This window comes from Felis catus, chromosome D4 (genome assembly GCF_018350175.1).
Source record: "Felis catus isolate Fca126 chromosome D4, F.catus_Fca126_mat1.0, whole genome shotgun sequence".
NCBI classification, from domain to species: Eukaryota; Metazoa; Chordata; class Mammalia; order Carnivora; family Felidae; genus Felis; species Felis catus.
Window position 1 is genome coordinate 5,293,577 of NC_058380.1, and position 18,992 is coordinate 5,312,568.

Consider the following 18,992-nt stretch of genomic DNA (forward strand, 5'->3'; position numbering starts at 1 on the left):
CCGTCAGCACGGTGCCTACTGATGAGCACTCGGTAACTTTTAGTTACCGTTATTCCCCAACTAGTCCCCCCGCCCCCACCATCACCTCCTAGATTGAGACTTTGAAGGGGGGAGCTGGGAAGGGCTGAAGGAAAGAATTAGCATCATTTTCGCAGTAGCAAAACCAAAAGCACGGTCTACCCTCTCTTCTTCATCTATCCCTTGCCTCCGGGGCTGCCTGGGAGACTGGCTTCTTCCATCCGAAGCAAGGAGAGTAGAGCACACACAAAGGGTGAGAATTATAATGGGTAGACGGAAAGAATGCACGTTAAGTGCAGGCGTTTCACTTTAAATGAGAATGACAGATTTTATTAAAAACCAGTCTTTTATTATAAAAGAGCCAAATGGCATCTATTAACCAATTCAAGGAGATTTTCGGGAGTGTTTTCTGCAGGCTCTCCCGTGAAATAACTCTATGTCCTAGACAGGTGGGTGGACACACAGAGGGCAGGAGGGGGCGGGAGGGGATATTTCACACCAAATTAAATATTGGGTTTTAATACCAGGCTTTAAGTGGATGTGGTTGCCGTCCTGACAGATATGCTAAGTAAGCTTTAAAATCAATACCGAATGGGAAGACTGGAAGGAACATTCACGGAATCTGGTGTGTTTATTTCTTTTTAAGCTCCAGGACCGCAGGACCTCCTTCAGCTCGCTTCAGGGCCAATGTCATAACGTACGTTTTAAGTAACCCAAATCCTCCGTGTTCTGTTGTCACCTTCCTCATTATCCATTCATGAAACTAACAGGTGTTGACCCTTTGCAACGGTTTTGGCTCCACAAATGTGAAACAGAAAGTGAGACCCTGGCATTTTTATCACACTGGATGCGTGTCCGTGGCAAAGTCACCTTTGTGACTTTAAAAACTGTCCCTTCCTTGAAAGTGAGTGCTGGAAAGTAAGTTAACTAGTATTTTGTAGTCTGAGAAGAACAAAGTTGTAGCTATTTTTTTTTAAGTTTATTTCTTTATCTTAGAGAGAGAGAGAGTGTGTGAGCAGGGAAGGGGCAGAGAGAGGGGGAGAGAATCCCATACAGGCTCCACGCTGTCAGCGAAGAGCCCGACGCGTTGACTCAAACTCACAAACTGTTATATCATGACCTGAGCCAAAATCAAGAGTTGGGCCCTTAACCGACAGAGCCTCCTAAGAGCCCCAAAGTTACAGCTATTTTTAGAGTGGGATCTATGACCTTCTGGGTCATGTCAGAAACATATTTCCCACACATGTGGATCTCAGGTCCACGTGGAAGTCACTGATGAGAGATCAAGCAAAAATGAAAAAGCTGTATTTTAATTTTAATTTGTAATTGAAGGGTAATTGACATATTGAAGAACATGTTACAGACATGAATTTGTATGGTTGATTAGACTGATCGGGCCGGAATCTGGTATTAAGTTAAATATGACTGGTTAACTTTCTACCGGAAATATGGTCATATTTTCTTCGGGGCTTATATCCCCATGGGCTATAAAATAACTCTGATTCTCGTAGGTTGACTTCCAAATATATAGGGCTGTTGAGCAGTCTTTGACTTTATCATTTATAAGAGGTATTAGTTAATCTATTGGGACAATTCCCTAAGATGATTAGAGTCAAGTAGACTCATCATCATGCTTGGGCATGACATCAAAAAATCAAGAAGTCATCATTTTGTTATTTTTAAATGAGTAAAGGTGTTTATGGCCTCGTTCCCTCCTGGCCAAGACAATTTCTTTCTTTTTTTATTTTAAGTTATTTTGGGAGAGAGAGACAGAGAGAGCAAGCTGGAGAGGGGCAGAGACAGTGAGAGAAAGAATTCAGTGCAGAGCCTGACACGGGGCTCGAACTCACCAACCGTGAGATCATGACCTGAGCCAAGATCAAGAGTCAGATGCTTACCCGACTAAGTCACCCAGGTGCCCCTAAGACCATTTCTGAATCATCTCCAATTATTCACTGTCCTCCTTAACACGACAGGCATCTCTGTGCATGTGGGGGTTGCCGTGACCGTTTTGGAGGGGAGGAATTTGGCCAGATGACTCATTTTGGCCAATGGAATGTGGGCAGAAGTGATATCTGTCACATCCGAGCAGAAGCCATGGCAAGATGCTGCCAAGCACCGTTTCGTTCTCAGCCCTGAGGCAGAAATGGGGCCATGCATTAGCTCCGTCCTCCATGCAGAGGCACTTGGGGGCACAGAGGATGGAGACCTGACTGGCTCAGGACCAGAGTGAGAACCAAACCCTTAATTGTTACTCATTGAGCTTAGGGGTTGTTTGCTTTGGCAAAATAATCTAGGAGGGGCTAATTAACAAACGTTGTCTTGGTGAGTGTGCTAGTACACCTACTGTTGACTGATTTATCTTCTCCGTGACACAACATCGGATGTTCATTCAGTCTAAGACCTGGCCAGTAAGTCTGTAGGAGAAAGTAAAGTCACATGTGGTTGGTCTCTGGTCGCTGGCTGGACCACTTGACCATTCCCAACTCCATCACTTTAAGACAAAAATAGAGACTTCGTCTCACGGATTCGAGAGACGGTGGCTGATTTAGGAGGGACTAATATTAGTTTTTCAGAATAATAACACAGCAATAGCTGGAGAGTGCTGTGTCAAATTTGGGAAAACAAAATGGAAAAACGACATAAAATGAAAGCAAACACCGTTCCCTTCTCCAAAAGTTAACGTTCATATTTAAGAATATTTCCTACCAGTTTTCTTTTCCATTTTTATATATTGATTTTATACAGTGATTGAGTATGCACACACGCGCACACACACACACACACACACTGTAATATAATGCTTTTTTAACTTTACATTTAATGATTTCAGTGAAATTTCATGTTTTATTAATAAATACTTAAATATTTTTAGAAAGTTAGATTGATATATACGATATATTTGTCTGAATAGTCTACCGTAAATAGTCTAAATGGTCTATAATTATCATTATCGATAATGCTAATACAAAAAAGTCTGAAAAAAAATTTATTTTTGTAACTTACAATTGTGGAAAATGCCTATGCTTCTCCACATCCTCAAGTGTGAACAGTCTAGAGGAGAATGAGGCATGCCCTATGCCGTGTGATTGGAAAGGTCTCATTCTTTCAGGGTTGCTCAGGGTCAGTTGTGTTATTCTCTAAAGGCCCTAGGACTAGGAGACACTAACACGACAGCATCCAAAGCAGAATGTCTGGATCGCCCACTCTTGATTCTTCTTTACCCCTTTGATTCGGGTCTCTTTCTCTTCTCCTTTTTTCTCCCTGTACTTTTCTGATTTAATTGCGTGATGAGACAGTGAAACACAGCCATTGCAGTGCGCCCATTAGGGCATAAATATTCCCGACTGAACATAATGTTTGTTAGAACCAGACTGGCCCGTCCGTGACTGTGGAGGGTCAGACGCAAGGACCCACCACAACCACACATTTACTCGGTGAGCCTCACTGCGTGGGCCACACCTTCCTCCTGGATAAACCGGATCAGGATACCACATCATCTCATTGCCTCTTTGGAACCCTCAGGCAAGCCCACATCTATCCCAAGCCTCACCCTGTCCCCCCGAGAGGCCCCAGCTGTCCTCTGTGGTGGTTCTCCATTGCCCAGCCAGCTAAATAGCCTGGGGAGGCTTCAGGTGAGTTCATGGTGGTCTTTGGTAGATGGTCCAGGATCTTCATCGTGCTGTTTTCAAGCACTTGCTCTGCTTAGAGGCATCTGTAGGGTTTATAGGAAAATCTTTTTCCCCATTTTGTTTACCTCCAGGTGCTGGATTAAGTGACGGGCAGTGGCATTCGGTGTCCTTATCATTGAAAGGAAGTCACCTGAGTGTGATGGTGGATGGCGAGGCGGCCTCCGTGGCTCATTCCTTGCGTGGACGGATTGATTCCGGGGACACCTATTATTTGGGCGGTAAGTGAAGACCGGCTCTGTTGGCAGTCAAACCATCTTTGTCTTTCCAGCTCCCGCCTTCTAAGGCAACCGACCGTTTTAAATGAAGACTAATACTGAAGGCCAACCTTTCTCTTTCAGTGATAGTCCCTGAGAATGTTGAGTCGGCAAAGACGGTAAATTATGGCCTCAGATGCACGTCTCCTGTGTGGCCTTGTTTAAATGTACCTGTGCTAAGATTGGCTTTAGATTTGGCACTTGCTTTCCCTGCAGTAACCTGGAAGACTTCAAAAATGCTAGCGCCTGGTCCCGTCCCCAGGGATCCTGATTTATCTGGTTCTGAAGCCTGGGCAACACATTTCTTAAGGTCTCCAGGCAATTCTGTGTGCGGGCAACTGGGAGGGTCCTTGTTCCCTGTTTCTTACCTTTAGTACTTTGCTGTCGAGATTTTGGTAATGCCAAGTGACTCTCCCAACCTTCTCTTCAGGTTTTTATGTGACAATTTTATTACTGCATGTGGGTATTCTTTCTGTAGCCTTCTCTTCTCCCTGAGGAACCTGGTTCCCCAAGTGTGATCCGGGAACCAGCGGCATCAGGATCACGTGAGAGTTTATCAGAGCTTTGGATGGAGCATCCTTGACTTCCTGAACCAGAATCTCCATGTCACCAAGTGCAGAAACATTCCCTACATAGTTAGGAAGCATTCTGTCCCCACTGTCTATACAGAAGGGCCCCATTATATACAACAGAGCAAGAGAGCACTTTAATCACTGTTGATGATTCACTCGTTACTTCGCGATGAACTTTACCAACACGACACCAGGCCGTCTCCCTGGACTGTAGTCCATGGACTGCTGCGTGTTCAGTAGACCTTTGACTGAGTCTGTCTGGGATCCTTTCAGCCAGGGAGGGGGAGCTTCTGAGGGTAATGAATCTCCATTCCTGAGGCATTCAAGTGAAAAATCCTGAGCCACCAGAAGCTTAGACCTGTCAATTGTAAGACTTATTTCTAATCTTGGCTGGAAGCCGGCCTTGATGTTTTTCCTGTTTTGCATTTTATAGTTGTTTTTTTTTTTTCTAAAATAAGTTTGGAATCGTGGTGGAGATAGCTTGATAGCCCAATAAGAAAGTATAAAATCCTCCCTAAGAATTGACAATAAGCACACAAACCATGAATCAGGGTGTTTAATCTTTCAAGCCCCCGAAAGCGGCCATCACGGTGCACATGGAGTATTGCCAGCAGCATTAAAAGATCGGATTGCTGGCCTTCGTTGCTTGCTAAATATGGTGCATTTCTGACCCAGATAGTTTTTTAAACCTTTATGCTTATGATAGATTTTATAGCTCTGCAGAGGAACAGATTCCTTGGAAACTAAATAAAGAATTTATCCAGGAGCTATAACTTAAAAGGTAAAGGAGTTTGAGACACTAAAAGGGATAGGAAGAAAAATCCTTGCTATGTTGTTTAATGATACAAAATAGAATACTTGTTATATTTATTAAAGAGTAAAAAAAAATACTTTTCAAAACCATAGAATCTTCTTTGATGTTTGAACCTTCTTTCACAATTTGAACACTCTACATGTTCCCAACGGGCAACAGTTACCTACCTGAGTAGGTAACTTCCTAGATATTTACACGCTGATGTCGTATGAATCAGTAGTTGCTACGCAATACATGTATATATTTTATTTTTTTTAACGTTTACTTGCTCATTTTGAGAGAAAGAGCATGCACGCAAGGGCGAGCAGGGGAGGGACAGAGAGAGAAGGAGACAGAGAATCCGAAGCAGGCTCTGCTCTGTTGGTGCACAGCCCATGCGGGGCGCAAACTCACGAACCATGAGATCACGACCTGAGCTGAAGTCAGATGCTTAACCGACTGAGCCACCCCGATGCCCCGTGTGTATGTATTTTAAAATACTACTCATGTCTCTTGAATATTTATGGGCTCATCCCCCCAGTGTATGCAGTTAAACACTACAATGCTTTCAGGGCACCTGGCTGACTCGGTTGGTTGAGCATCCGACTCTGGATTTTGGCTCACGTCATGATCCCAGGGTCGTGCGATCAAGCCCCATGTCAGGCTCTGTGTTGAGCGTGGAGCCTGTTTAAGATTCTCTTTCCCCCCTCTGTCCCTCTCCCCTGCTCATGCTCTCTCTCGAAAAATAAAAAAATAATAATAATAACAAAATGAACATACATTACAATGCTTTCAAAGCTTCCCTTATTCCTCCAGATTCTCATCCCCCCCAGTTAAGTATTACCCTGCATTTCTTTTTACTAATCTTTGTATTGCTTTTTTTATTTTTAAATTGAGAAAAAAAAATTTTTAAGTTTATTTATTCATCAGAGAGAGAGAGAGAGACAGCAGGAGTCGGGGAGGGGCAGAGAGAGAGGGAGACACAGAATCCGAAGGAGGCTCCGGGCTCTGAGCTGCCAGCACAGAGCCCGACCCAGGGCTCGAGCTCACGAACCATGAGGTCGTGACCTGAGCCAAAGTCGGACGCTCAACCGACTGAGCCACCCCAGTGTCCCTTTGATTTTTAAATTCAGATAAAACCGATGTATGACATCATACTCGTGTCACATGTGCAACATAATGCCTCGATATTTGTCTGTACTGGGAAGCGATCCCACAGTAAGTCCAGTGAACATCCATCCACAGACATAGTTACGATTCTTTTCTTGTGATGAGGACTTTGAAGATCTACTCTCGGGGCGCCTGGGTGGCCCAGTCGGTTAAGCGGCCGACTTCGGCTCAGGTCACGATCTCGCGGTCCGTGAGTTCGAGCCCCACGTTGGGCTCTGTGCTGACCACTCTGAGCCTGGAGCCTGCTTAGGATTCTGTGTCTCCCTCTGTCTGACCCTCCCCTGTTCATGCGGTCTCTCCCTGTCTCAAAAAATAAAACATTAAAAAAAAATTAAAAAAAGGAAGATCTCTCTTAGCAACTTTGAAATACATAATACAGCATTATTACCTGTAGTCACCATGCTGTACGTTATCCCTATAACTTATTTATTTGACAACTGAAAGTTTGTAATTTTTAATGTATTGTCTTTCTTTAAACCTGTTATCTATGTAGGGACTTTAAAAGAAGAGTGTTGTGTGCTGCCTTGCTTTTAACTTTATAAATAGGGTACCACAGTATGCATCCTTCTGTGTTCTTTTTTTTTTTTTTAATTATTGCTGTGGTTGTTTTTTATACTTATTTTTGAGATCCACCGTGTGAATGTCTATAGGTAAAAGTTAATTAATTTTTACCGCTCTGTGGCTTTTGATGTATATTATATACCATGTTTTACTTACTAAATCTGTCCCGTTTTACTATGGATTGACAGTTGGATTGTACCCAGTTTTTTTTTTTTTTGCTATTATAAAAAATTCTATAAATGTCCTCCTCCGGCGGCCAAGAATAATCTTGCCCGTGATTTAAAAATTTTCCTTATGCACAAACTACCAAGCTTTCCTACTACGCACAGTCGATTTGATGAAACAAGGTCGTGTGCGGTGTTTCCAGCGACAGGCTCCAGTCATTACGCCGAATCGACGCTCGCGAGTTCGCCTTAGTCACATGGGTTTTGCATGGAGACCCAGCCTCTGGTCTATGAAAGGACCCTGGAGAGTTGGAGGCAATGTGTTGAGAAGAGCATCATAGGCCTTTCCTCACATAGTTTCATAAAATTGTGTTGATGTGCAGAACAACTGTCTTGTTAGCAGGGCTTCCCGTAACAGATAGCGTCCTGCGGATGAGCGGAATTACAAAGTGTAAACATCCCATGAGAGAGTAGAATGTCTTTTCTTCATTACCACTTTCCTGTTTTTTGGCCGCGATTATAATTTGCCGCTAAGTGGCAAAAACGGCGTAAGATCTTGCAGTCACAGCACATTATCCCTAACTAACGTATAAATTCAGAATGACCTCTACATACGTAGCTGTAAATACCCAACTTAGGCCTATAGAACAATTCCAGGCAATGATTCAAACTAACCTAATCAACTGCGCGTGTTATACCAACATCACAGCATCTTTTTTCCTGGAGGAAGAATATATACTATCCAAAACACTCCACCGATGCCCTCACCAGGCTAAAACAAACGAAACCAAAACAGACCAATTTACTGATACTAAGTAAAAAGACGAATATTATTTGCGGTCAAGGAAAATCAAGAAAGGGAGGTCTGGGGACCAGTGAACATGGAGTTTTGGTTCTCAGTAGATGTACTGTACTCACAAGCTTTATGCGCAGGTGAAGACTCCCTTGTTCAGAGCCCCTTGTCTCTACAGTCTGTTTGACTTTCCAGCTCTGTTCTGGGTAAAGTGGGTCACGTCAGGTTCAACTTGAGTGGAAACCTTGAGACCCCGAGACGTCAATGTTAGAGTTATTTTATCCGGTCCCAAGAATGGTTGATGCCAGCGTCTATTTAGTTAATTATCTTCGTCATTAATTTCCACCAGAAACAGAATATGCATCATGTTTAACAAGCAAATTCACTTTATCCAATTCATGCTCTGTATTTCACAGAAACCAAAACCCCATGTGCCGAGACCCTCCCTAACCAGTTCTTGTTCCCCTCGGGTTTCTCCCGAGGGAGGGGCCAATTGTAAATTCCCATTTGCCGTGCCATCAGTCACATGCTTTCCCATAAAGACGGACGAGGACGTCTAGCAGTTACAGTTAGGGTGGCCGTATGATTTGTTGTGCAAGCCAGGACACTTTAGCCAATGAAGCAGATGATCTCCTTAATTGTGATGGGACAGCGGCACAAACCAGGGCTCTGTGGCTTTCTTTCCACGCGACGTGCCCTCTTGCCAATTAGCGCAGCCTTTCTCGTGTGTCCTGTCAACACTCCGTGGTTCCCTTTTTACTTCCCTCACTTTTCTCAGTCTGAGCTTTGTTTGTCAATTTTTCTTCCAACGACGGTTTTGCTCTGGCGGATCGTACAGAGCTTTGGTAAGGGATCTCTGTGCCGTTCAATAGCACGCTTGCACCACAGAGTGGGGGACTATTACATCATGTTGAGCATCTCTCGAGCGTCCTTGCGTGAAACGAGAACAGGCCGGGGAACCAATGAGGACCGTGATGAGGCCTCACTGAGGACCCATCCTGGTGAGTGACATAAAGTGACAATTTCTCCGCCATCCTCAGAGGTACTTAAATTTCCAACCCCGTGGATAGTGACGGGTGTGTTCCATTAATGTAGCAGTAAATATTCCCTCTCCGCTTCGACTTCCATCTCGAGTCAGGTCAGCGAGGAATGACCTTCTGCCTTTTTACCATCAGGATTTCAGGCAGTCTTGAGCATGAATGAATGGGCGTCTTCCGGCCTGGGCTTCTCTGGGGCCGTGGTTCCCCTCGTTTCCCGACCTCTGCAGCAATGAAGCACTTAGCGGTCTGACCTTTCCTTCTTTGGAACGTTCCACTTTGAGAACGTTTCCTTGTGACCGCTAGATTCTGTTCAGTTTTGTCCTTTACGGGAATAGTTAGGTACTGCACTGTGTTTTATTTTACTTTAAGTTTATTTGTTTATTATTTATTTTGAATTTCCTTAATATTTATTTATTTTTGAGAGAGAGACAGAGTGCAAGTGGGGAGGGACAGAGAGAGGGAGACACAGACTCGGAAGCGGGCTCCAGGCTCTGAGCTGTCAGCACAGAGCCCGACGCGGGGCTCGAACTCACGGACCGCGAGGTCATGACCTGAGCTGAAGTCAGATGCTTCGCTGACTGAGATACCCAGGCGCCCATATTTATTATCTATTTTGAAAGAGAGAGAGAGAGTGTGAGCATGAGCCCAGGAGGGGCAGGGAGAGAGGGAGAGAGAGAATCCCAAGCAGGCTCCACACTGTCAGCACAGAGCGAGACACAGTCCTCGATCCCATGAACTGTGAGATCATGACCTGAGCCGAAATCCAGAGTTGGACACTTAACCGACTAAGCCGCCCAGGCGCCCCGGATTCTGCTTTGTATTTTAGATGAGTTTGAGGCTCGTGATCCAGAGGAAGGGACAGTGGCTGGAGAGAAGTAAGCAAATGCCCTGTTCCTAAGCACTGTCAGTCGAAGTCACCTGTAAAGATATAAAGATGTACCAGGTTTCTTCCAAATATAACCCTCCAGAAATTCTTTTACACGCCGAAATGTGCGTATTTTCGCATAAAGCAAGGAAATGGTAAAGAACTTTAGAGTTAAGCAGTTCTTTGTGACGTCGAACCACATTTGAAGGGTCAAAGTCTCCACGGGGCTACCTTATGGGGTTGCATTGGGCCCAACAGAGTTGAACCTGATGCAGGCCTTGGCTGGTTTTGGATTGTATTTGTCAGGAATACAAAGCATCAAAGCCTCAGTCACTGAAGGAAAAGTGCATTTTGTGGAAGTTCTTAGGCAGCAAGCTCCTGGGACCGAGGGGGCTCCATGTTCTGTCCCCCCACCCTTTGGAAGGACACCAGTGACCTCAGGACAAAAGTTCAAAGAGAGAGGAAAGAAACACATAGGAGTACAATGAGTAAAATCTTTATAAAATTACGGATTCCTTTTCATTAAAAAAAATAAGAGCCTTATAAAATAATCTCAAACTCAGGCTGTAAATATTAACCAAAAAAAAATCCTTAATATTTAAGTAATTGGAAAATGATTTTTTTAATGATTTTTTTAAAAAGATGAATAATTAAGATCTTCTATCTCATAAGTTAAAAGAAAACATTCCCCTGGAGGTGATGTGAATGAAACATAATTATATAAGGGAAAGAATAAATAAAATAGGTAAATTTTTCACGAAGCATGCAATTTACTGCGCGATTTCTCGGGCTTAAGACCATATTGATTATTTAAAAATGCTGTGCTTCGTTCGTGTTTGCCAATGGAAATAAAGTATTCAGTTAGGTGAAAACTTTGTGATTTTATCCCACGTCGCTGCAGGTGGGTTCCCCGGGAAGCCGCCTCTCTGCCTGGCACATTTGTGTACCGGGGTTTGGTGAGGTTAATTCTTGGGAACATTCCTCGGAAGGTCGAGAGAGCAGCTGGGATGAACAGAGACAAGTTGAGGTGTGGATGCAGTTCCAACAGGAGCCTCAGGACGTCCCGCGGAGGCTCTGAAGCCTTCTGCCCTTCAGGGACGTCCCAGGAGAGAAATGGGGGTAGACCACCCACTGACCACTTTGTTGCATCCCTGGGCACTGGCCATCCCCCCCCCCCAGTTCTGGGGGAGACCCTCAGCCTCAGTCCTAAAAATGAAGTGTGGTGGGTTGGGCGGTGTCTTGGGACCTAGGCTCTGTATGCACATTTCCTCCAGTTGTTGCCTTTTACAAAAGCGTTTACGGTGACTGTTGTCATTTTCTGTTCCTTTCCTCCCATACCTGAGGCATGTGGCAGTACTCAAATCTGCGATGCCTGTAGAAGGCAGCTCAGCAGGGGCTGGGAGAGCCCCACACGTGGCCCCACACGTGGGGAAGGAGGTGGTTCTGAACCCCATTTGCTTTGATTGCGATTTCAAAGCCGGGACCTGGCTCACCATTACTCTGATAGCATTGTCTTCTTGGGAAACCCAAGGGGATACAATGAAATCACTGTATGGGAATTGTGGTTTGTAATGGTAAAAGATACCCTGAGGCGTATCAGAAATTTTAAGGGTTTATTTGAGCAAAGATTGATTCAGATTGGGCAACAGCAAACCAGAGGTGGTTAGGGGGGCTCCGTAGAGACAGGAGCCAGGGGACAGGCTTCTATAGAGAAGGTGCGGAAGCAAAGAAAGGAAATTATTGATTGGCTATAGCTTAAAGCCTGGTTAGCTGTTCGTGATGGGCTGTCCTTAGGGTTTGATTTCAGAACCCGGGGGCATTTAAAGGCCCAGACTTCGGTTTGCTTTCCGAGGCCACCAAAGCTTTTGGTGAGCCGCCTCTGTCTGGTGGCCCCCTTGCTTAATTAATTTAACAGTAATTACACCGCACCAATTAGTGACTGCGGCATGACTTGTAAAATTTAACTCTTACTCTTGGAAACCATCAAAGCCCATTTCTTTTTTTCATGGAGTAGTCTGATGCTAATTTTTCTCCATTATTTTCAGTGCCATATCATCGTGAGATCCTTGTTCATTTTGTGTGTTACTGTTAAAAGGTATTTGATTAAATTGCCTAATTCAGAAACAATTAGAAATGTACGTATGGATTGTTCTTAGATTTCCTTGAACAGTTAAAATCAAACATGGTTTTTAATATGCCTGTGCTTGGGGTGCCTGGGTGGCTCAGTCGGTTAAGCATCCGACTTGGGCTCAGGTCATGATCTTGCGATTGGTGGGTTCGAGCCCCGTGTTGGGCTCTGTGCTGACGGCTCAGAGCCTGGAGCCTGCTTCTGTTTCTGTGTCTCCTCTCTCTCTGCCGCCCCGCCCCCCCACTCACACTCTGGGAGTTATTTCAATAAATAAACATTGAAAAAAACTTAAATATGCCTGTGCTTGTGTGCACACATATGCACTTACAGAGTGGAAGTTTCACATACATAATTCTTTTTCCTTTTTTTTTTTAAGTGTATTCATTTATTATTTTGGAGAGAGAGAGGGGGCACAAGGTTGGGGGGGGTGGGCAGAGAGAGGGGGGTGGGGAGACACAGACTCTGAAGCAGCCTCCAAGCTCTGAGCCATTAGCATAGAGCCCAATGAGGGGCTCAAACTCACAAACCACAAGATCGTGACCTGAGCCGAAGTCAGATGCTTAACTGACTGAGCCACCCAGGCACCCCTCTCTGACCAGTTGTAATCAAACTCTGTTTTAAATTTTTTTTTTTAACATTTATTTATTTTTGGGACAGAGAGAGACAGAGCATGAATGGGGGAGGGGCAGAGAGAGAGGGAGACACAGAATCGGAAGCAGGCTCCAGGCTCTGAGCTGTCAGCAGAGAGCCCAACGCGGGGCTCAAACTCACGGACCTCGAGATAGTGACCTGAGCTGAAGTCGGACGCTTAACTGAGCCACCCAGGCGCCCCTCAAACAATGTTTTATGCCTGTGTCTGTGTGCGCACGCATGAACATACAGAGTAGAAATTTCACATGACGTAATTATTTTTCAAGTATCTTAAATTTAGCAGGTCCTATTATGCCTGTGAGTTTTTTCTCTGATTCTGTTATCACATGCCCTTTATTCGCATGGTTTCATATCATGCTAAAAGGAGTGATTTTCTTCTGTGCGCTTGCACGAGAGGAATCAAATTTTGCTGAAATTAAACGTGCCTTGACTCTACTGGTAGGGTTGCACGTCCTACCTTCGGCCCATCCGCCTGTAAGCCTGGTTCCGCTTGTCATTTCTATGCTTTACCGAAACCGCTAGCTTCTGTTCTTTCAGACCCCCTCCGTGATCAGTATGGCCCTGCCGAAAAGTTAGGAAGCCTCGTCCTCAGGAGGAAGCGGCAAACTTGCACTTAACAAACACTGTGCACTATTTTGGTCACGACGGTTGACTTTCTCCTTTGTGTGTCTCCGTGTTCGTGCAGGCTGTCCTGACAGCGTCTCTGGCTCTGGATGTGGAGGTCCCCTGGGCGGCTTTCAGGGCTGCCTGAGGCTCATCTCCGTTGGCGACAAGGCGGTGGATCCCATCACGGTGCAGCAGGGGGCGCTGGGGAGTTTCCGTGACCTCCAGATAGACACATGCGGCCTCACAGACAGGTAAAGCCATCCTGTGTCATTTTAGCGTTCTTTTTTTTTTCAACATTTATTTATTTTTTTGGGAGAGAGAGAGACAGAGCATGAACGGGGGAGGGCAGAGAGAGAGGGAGACACAGAATCGGCAACAGGCTCCAGGCTCTGAGCCATCAGCCCAGAGCCCGACGCGGGGCTCGAACTCCCGGACCGCGAGATCGTGACCTGGTGAAGTCGGACGCTTAACCGACTGTGCCACCCAGGCGCCCCTAGCATTCTTGATTTCAGTCGTTTGATCGTAGATTGAAAAAAATGGACAGCGGAGAAAAAGCGCCTTCTTCTAGCTCCTTCTCTCTTCCTGATAGCCAGTCCCAATGGAAAAGTTGTGATTACGTTGAAAACCAGAAAATGACAGTCTTTCTTTTTGAATAATTGCTCCTTTGAATGATAATATTTTCTTAGAAGACGCACTCTCATGAATTTTCCTTGTGTCTGTCCCCACACTGCTTAGTTGTTACAGAATTCTGTTGATGGTGCTATAATTACTGAGCGTAAACACTGATGAGTAGAAATACTTTTAAGAATTTTTGCACTGCACAAAACAGGTTAGAATAGTCTACAGAGATAATGAATCACCGAGGACCAGTAAGTCAATGTGGTCAGCTGGATTCACCCCACACTTCCCTTTTCTGCGTGGAAAATGAAAAGTAACTGTTCCTTGGAGAAAGGTTGAGCCTTCGGGGATTTCTGGTCATGTAAACACAACAAAGAATGGAGCGAACCCAGTTACCATAGGCTGAACATGATACTGGTTCCCTGAGGGAGATGAGACAAGCAGGGCTTTTACAGAGAACAGATTGGTGGTGCCCATGGTGGTGTGGGGGAGTGGGAGTGGCTGAAAGAGGTGAAAAGGTCCTGGGGCACCTGGGTGGCTCAGTCGGTTGAGCGTCCGATTCTTGTTACTGGCTCAGGTCGTGATCTCATGGTTCGTGGGATCGAGCCCCACGTCAGGCTGTGTGCTAACAGCACAGAGCCTGCTGGGGATTCTCTCTCTCCCTGTCTCTCTCTCTCTCTCTCTCTCTCTCTCTCTGCCCCTCCCCTGCGGTGTGTGCTCTCTTTCTCCAAAAAAAAACGAAGGCACAAACTTCCAGTTATACAAGAAGTCTCATGGGGCCGTAAGGTACAGCATAATGCCTCGAGTTAATAATACTGTTTTGTATATTTGAAAGTTGCTAAGAGAGGAAGGAGGTCTTTCATCGCAAGAAAAAACTTTTCACGGGACAAGATATACAAATATCCAATCATCATGTTGTCCCCCTGAAACTCATATAATGTAAGTCAATTAGAGAAGAGCTTTGAAACAACAGCGTGTTAAAATTGCTAAGCATTGCACCTTTTATTCAAATGGTCTCATTAGTCATGCTATCAGACTTTCAGTTATTTTGGCTAAAAGGGACTAAATCTTTTTCTGTGACTGTTGGGTGTAGCCTCCTGCAGTAAGAGTGACCTATATCCCTGCTGAATAAACAAACGCGCTCCAGACACCCTCGCACGTCCGTGCCCGGCCAACCCCTTCAAAGGTCACACTTTGCAAAGTGCTTTGTGCGGTAAATCTGGTTCTTTAAAAAAATATTTTTTTGATGTGTATTTATTTTTGAGAGAGAGAGGAATGAGTGAGAGCGGGGTGCAGGGGCAGACAGAGAAGGAGAAAGAGAATCCCGAGCAGGCTCCGCACTGTCAGCACAGAGCCCCGTGCGGAGTCGAAGTCAGACGCTCAACTGACTGAGCCACCTACGTGCCCCACGGCAAATCTGTTCCAAGTTTAGTGCTCACTGCAATTCCACGTCATGTCCGATAAACAACGAGTTACGTTGCAGTTTGGCAACGTGTTAGGAAACCGTGAATTCCGGTAGGTGAAGTATTAACTCGTGAGAACGTGATTTCGTTAATGCCGATGTTCATGTGCATGGTTCACCTTCTGTTCGTCTGTGGGAAGTTAGATCGGTGCCTGGTGAATTCCCTCCCAAAGCATGATGTGGTCACAGTGATTTCTCTGACATAAGAAATGCATGTTGCCCCTTTGTGCATACAAGTCTTTTAGCCCCCCCAAAAGCGTGTGTGGTGCATGTATAGGTGTGTATATATGTATGATATGTCATCAAATAGAAAGATTTTCCTTATCACACGCAAAAATGGTTTTTAGAAATATGTTCCAAGAACGGATGGAGGCATCTGGCATATTAAGTTACCTCCTTTCGGCACAAATTGAGGTTCATGGCAGCTCCGTACATGGGTGTGAAAAGAGCTGTTGACTCTTTGGCCGATACAGTCGATAATTGCAATTTTTAACGGTTTAGCGTCTAAAAACGTGTCCTTATTCTCCACTACTAAAAATGTTCATTTCTCCTTAGCCCTTCCGGCCATACGTACCAACTGAGTGTCCAATGCACCACAAGTTGGATTCACGTAAACACACGACAGAGCAAACGTCCACACCCAGGCTCTTGCCGGCTGCCCGCTGCTGAGCCCGGCCACCCGCCCAGCCCACGCCCTGCCTGTCCAGAGCAAGTCGTAGTGTGCTCAGTAAAGCTGAGATTTATTATTAAAACGCAAGTGATTTTATGACTTTTATCCGTCAGGCATGGGAGTTCATAATTCATGATGCGTAACAGCATTCCTGGCCCGACGATACTGCAGGGTTATGAAAGGATGTTTGAAATCTCATGGGACGTAGGAAACCTTTCTGAGCCACACAAGGACTCGTGCACCTGGTGGTCTGTCTTCCCCGGGGTCCCCGTGACACAGGGAGAGCGGTGGGTTCTTTGGAACAAGGTTTCCAGGAGGAGGTAGCCGGGAGGAGGGATCGTGTCTTACACCAATTGTGGTTTGGGCGTTAGGATTTCATGTCATATACCTCGGGTTTCACAGTCCGGTCAAGGTTTCTTTTGAGAATCACGGGAGTGCCGTCTTGAACACCGCTAGGCCTGGATTGTACGGATGGGGCCACTTTTCCCACTTCTTTGGCCTCTGTCCGGCGTTAATCTTCTAGACGCTAAGCGCACCATCGTGCCCTATACGCGTCGTTTCTTGGAGAGAATTAGTAGGCTTATTCTCTTAGAGAGGATAAGTAGTTGAGGTTGTGGGGGGTTGTGGAGACACGGAGGAAGGGTCCCCGATTTGCTCCGGGACGAGGCAGGGCTTTTGGAGAGGAGGGAGGGACATCTAGAGTGGGGTGCAAGGTGGGTAAGTCCGTCAAGTGAGACAGGCTACATACGCATCCAGGGAAGGTACAGCCTTGTGCCCAAGCCCAAAGTACAGCCATGAGTCTACCTGTTCGGGCACGGCCTGCTGTACCAGTTGGGTGTCTGAGAAGGAGGAGCAGGGGGTGGTGAGAGATGGGGCTGCCTCCCTGCGCGGGGCTGCACCACAGAGGCCCGGCGGCCAAGCCGAAGTCTGGACGTTGACCTGAGGCTCCCTGAGGCATCTCTGAAGGCTTCAGTTAGGCAGTACGGCCCACGGCGGGGAGAGGATTTGGGTGTGGGCTGAAGAGAGAGGGTGTGTGGTGGGAGGCCGGGGAAGGGGCTGCCTACCTGTGGGAAGGGATGATGGCCCGAAGTAGGGAAGAGAAAAACAGGGCTGGCTCCTACATGTTTGGGGAACATCGTGACAAGTCCATGTTTGGGGAACATCGTGACAAGTTGATGTGCTGCCGGGCTGTGGGGTGGCGGAGAAGGATGAGTCAGGATGGGCCTCAGGTTCTGGCCTGGACAGCTGGATAAAGGGTGACCTCACCGCTCGATGGGATAGTGATGGAGAAGCGTCATCTTGGGAGGCCCAGAGTCAAGAGGTTTCGTTATTAGGTCTTAAGATATTTTGAGAACCCTAGAGGCACAAAATCCTTAGGTTGGGGAGAACCTTAAACATGACATCTGCTGGCGCTTCCATCCCCAAGCAGGGATCTCATTTTCACTCACCGTGGAGAAGAGGCTCCCGCTTCTGTCCCACCTTTCAGACACCGGACGCTTCCCCGCTCACCGAAGGCTTCATCCGTGTCTTCTGTCCCACCCAGATTTCCAGCTTTAATCTTCATCTTCCCTGTTGTAAAGCTGTGCCCACTTTACCCCCCGCAGCCCGACAAGTCCCCGGTGAATTCCCTGAATTGGCTCTCGTCCGGGCTCGAGTCTGTTCTCTTAGCAATGTTTTACAGGTTAAGTACTAGCCCCATCCTGATTGCCCTCCTGCGCATCAACTCTGGCCAACATCTTCCCTGAAACCGGAAGGAACCTGGCCCGTGCGTGGTGTGTAGGTTTCATAACTTCCCTTCCCATAGAAACTTGGTACAGACTAAGCTGTCCTCCTCTGCGTGTGAGCACAGCCCGGGCGCTAGACTTCAGGCTCCCCATCAATCTTCGGCGGTGGCGCGGCATCCAAGTCAGGTTAAGATACACACTGGTGTGCCTGCACACGCACACACGTGAAGGTTTTCTTACTACGGCTCATACCTCTCTCTGGTCTTCCTTGTGCACGCTGGGTCCCGCCAGGAAAGCAGGAGGTTTGGGGTAACGAAGCCGACCTCAGGCGTGGGAGGGCCCAGGAAACTGCAGCCATTGAAGGAAGAACCAAAAGGGCCAGAGACACGGAGACAGCAGTCAGGAAGGGAGGGGCCCCGATGTCGACTGACCTGCCTCGTAATCCTTGGAGGTGAAGAGACACCCTTCTGTTTTCCCAGGAAGCCCGCCTTCTGGTTCTTGGCCTGGAATCAGGTGTCTCCCACTCAAATGGCAGAAGGCCCAGCAGAGAGCGTGTCTATGCGTCCTTGGCAAGCAGTTGGGCTCATTTCCAGCATCTCTCTCTCAAACAGTAAGGGAGTGCTCAGTGCTCACTGCTCATAGAGTAGAAGTAACCCAAAGTTACTCATCCCTTTTGACTTCTTGAGCTCCAGAGGGAATAGTTACGTAGCTCCTGCAAACGTGTGAGGCTTTTGAGTGACTGTATTTAGAGCTTAAACTGAGAGGCAGTGTGGCTTGTGGGGACCCAGGTCCCCCACCTTTGAATTGACGCGGGTCTTCTTTTCTGCATCATTGGCAAAGCCGTGATATCCTGTTCCTTTGTAAGGCTGTGACGGATTTGGTTTATCCATTCGTCACTTGGTGGGCATTTGGGTGGTTTCTACTTTTTGGCTATTACGAGTCGTGCCGATAAGAACATTCACGTGCAGGTGTTCGTGTGGACATGTGTTTTCGGTTCTGTTGGGCGTGTACCCAGGAGCGAAATTGCTGCCGGTGGTGACTCTGCGTCTAACTGAGGAACTTCCAGATTGACTTCTAAAGCACCATTTTATCGTCCCAACAGCGACGTAGAAGGGTCCAGATCCCTCTCATTCCTGTCAACACCTGTTCTACCTTTCTGATGATGGCCATCCTGGTGGGTGGGAAGTGGCATCTCACTGAGGTTTTGGTTT

The 18,992-nt window shown here is 46.4% G+C and overlaps 1 protein-coding gene across 8 annotated transcripts in view; it reads left to right on the forward strand.

Annotated features, from left to right (window-relative positions):
- Positions 1-18,992, forward strand: part of LOC101096853 (contactin-associated protein-like 3) — a 195,586-nt gene that overhangs the window by 108,420 nt on the left and 68,174 nt on the right. For all 8 annotated transcript variants that reach the window (XM_045042673.1, XM_045042675.1, XM_045042677.1 and 5 more), the window contains 2 exons: positions 3,782-3,928; positions 13,387-13,558. In XM_045042673.1, the coding sequence (XP_044898608.1) occupies positions 3,782-3,928; positions 13,387-13,558 (319 nt within the window). The remainder of the gene's footprint in view (positions 1-3,781; positions 3,929-13,386; positions 13,559-18,992) is intronic.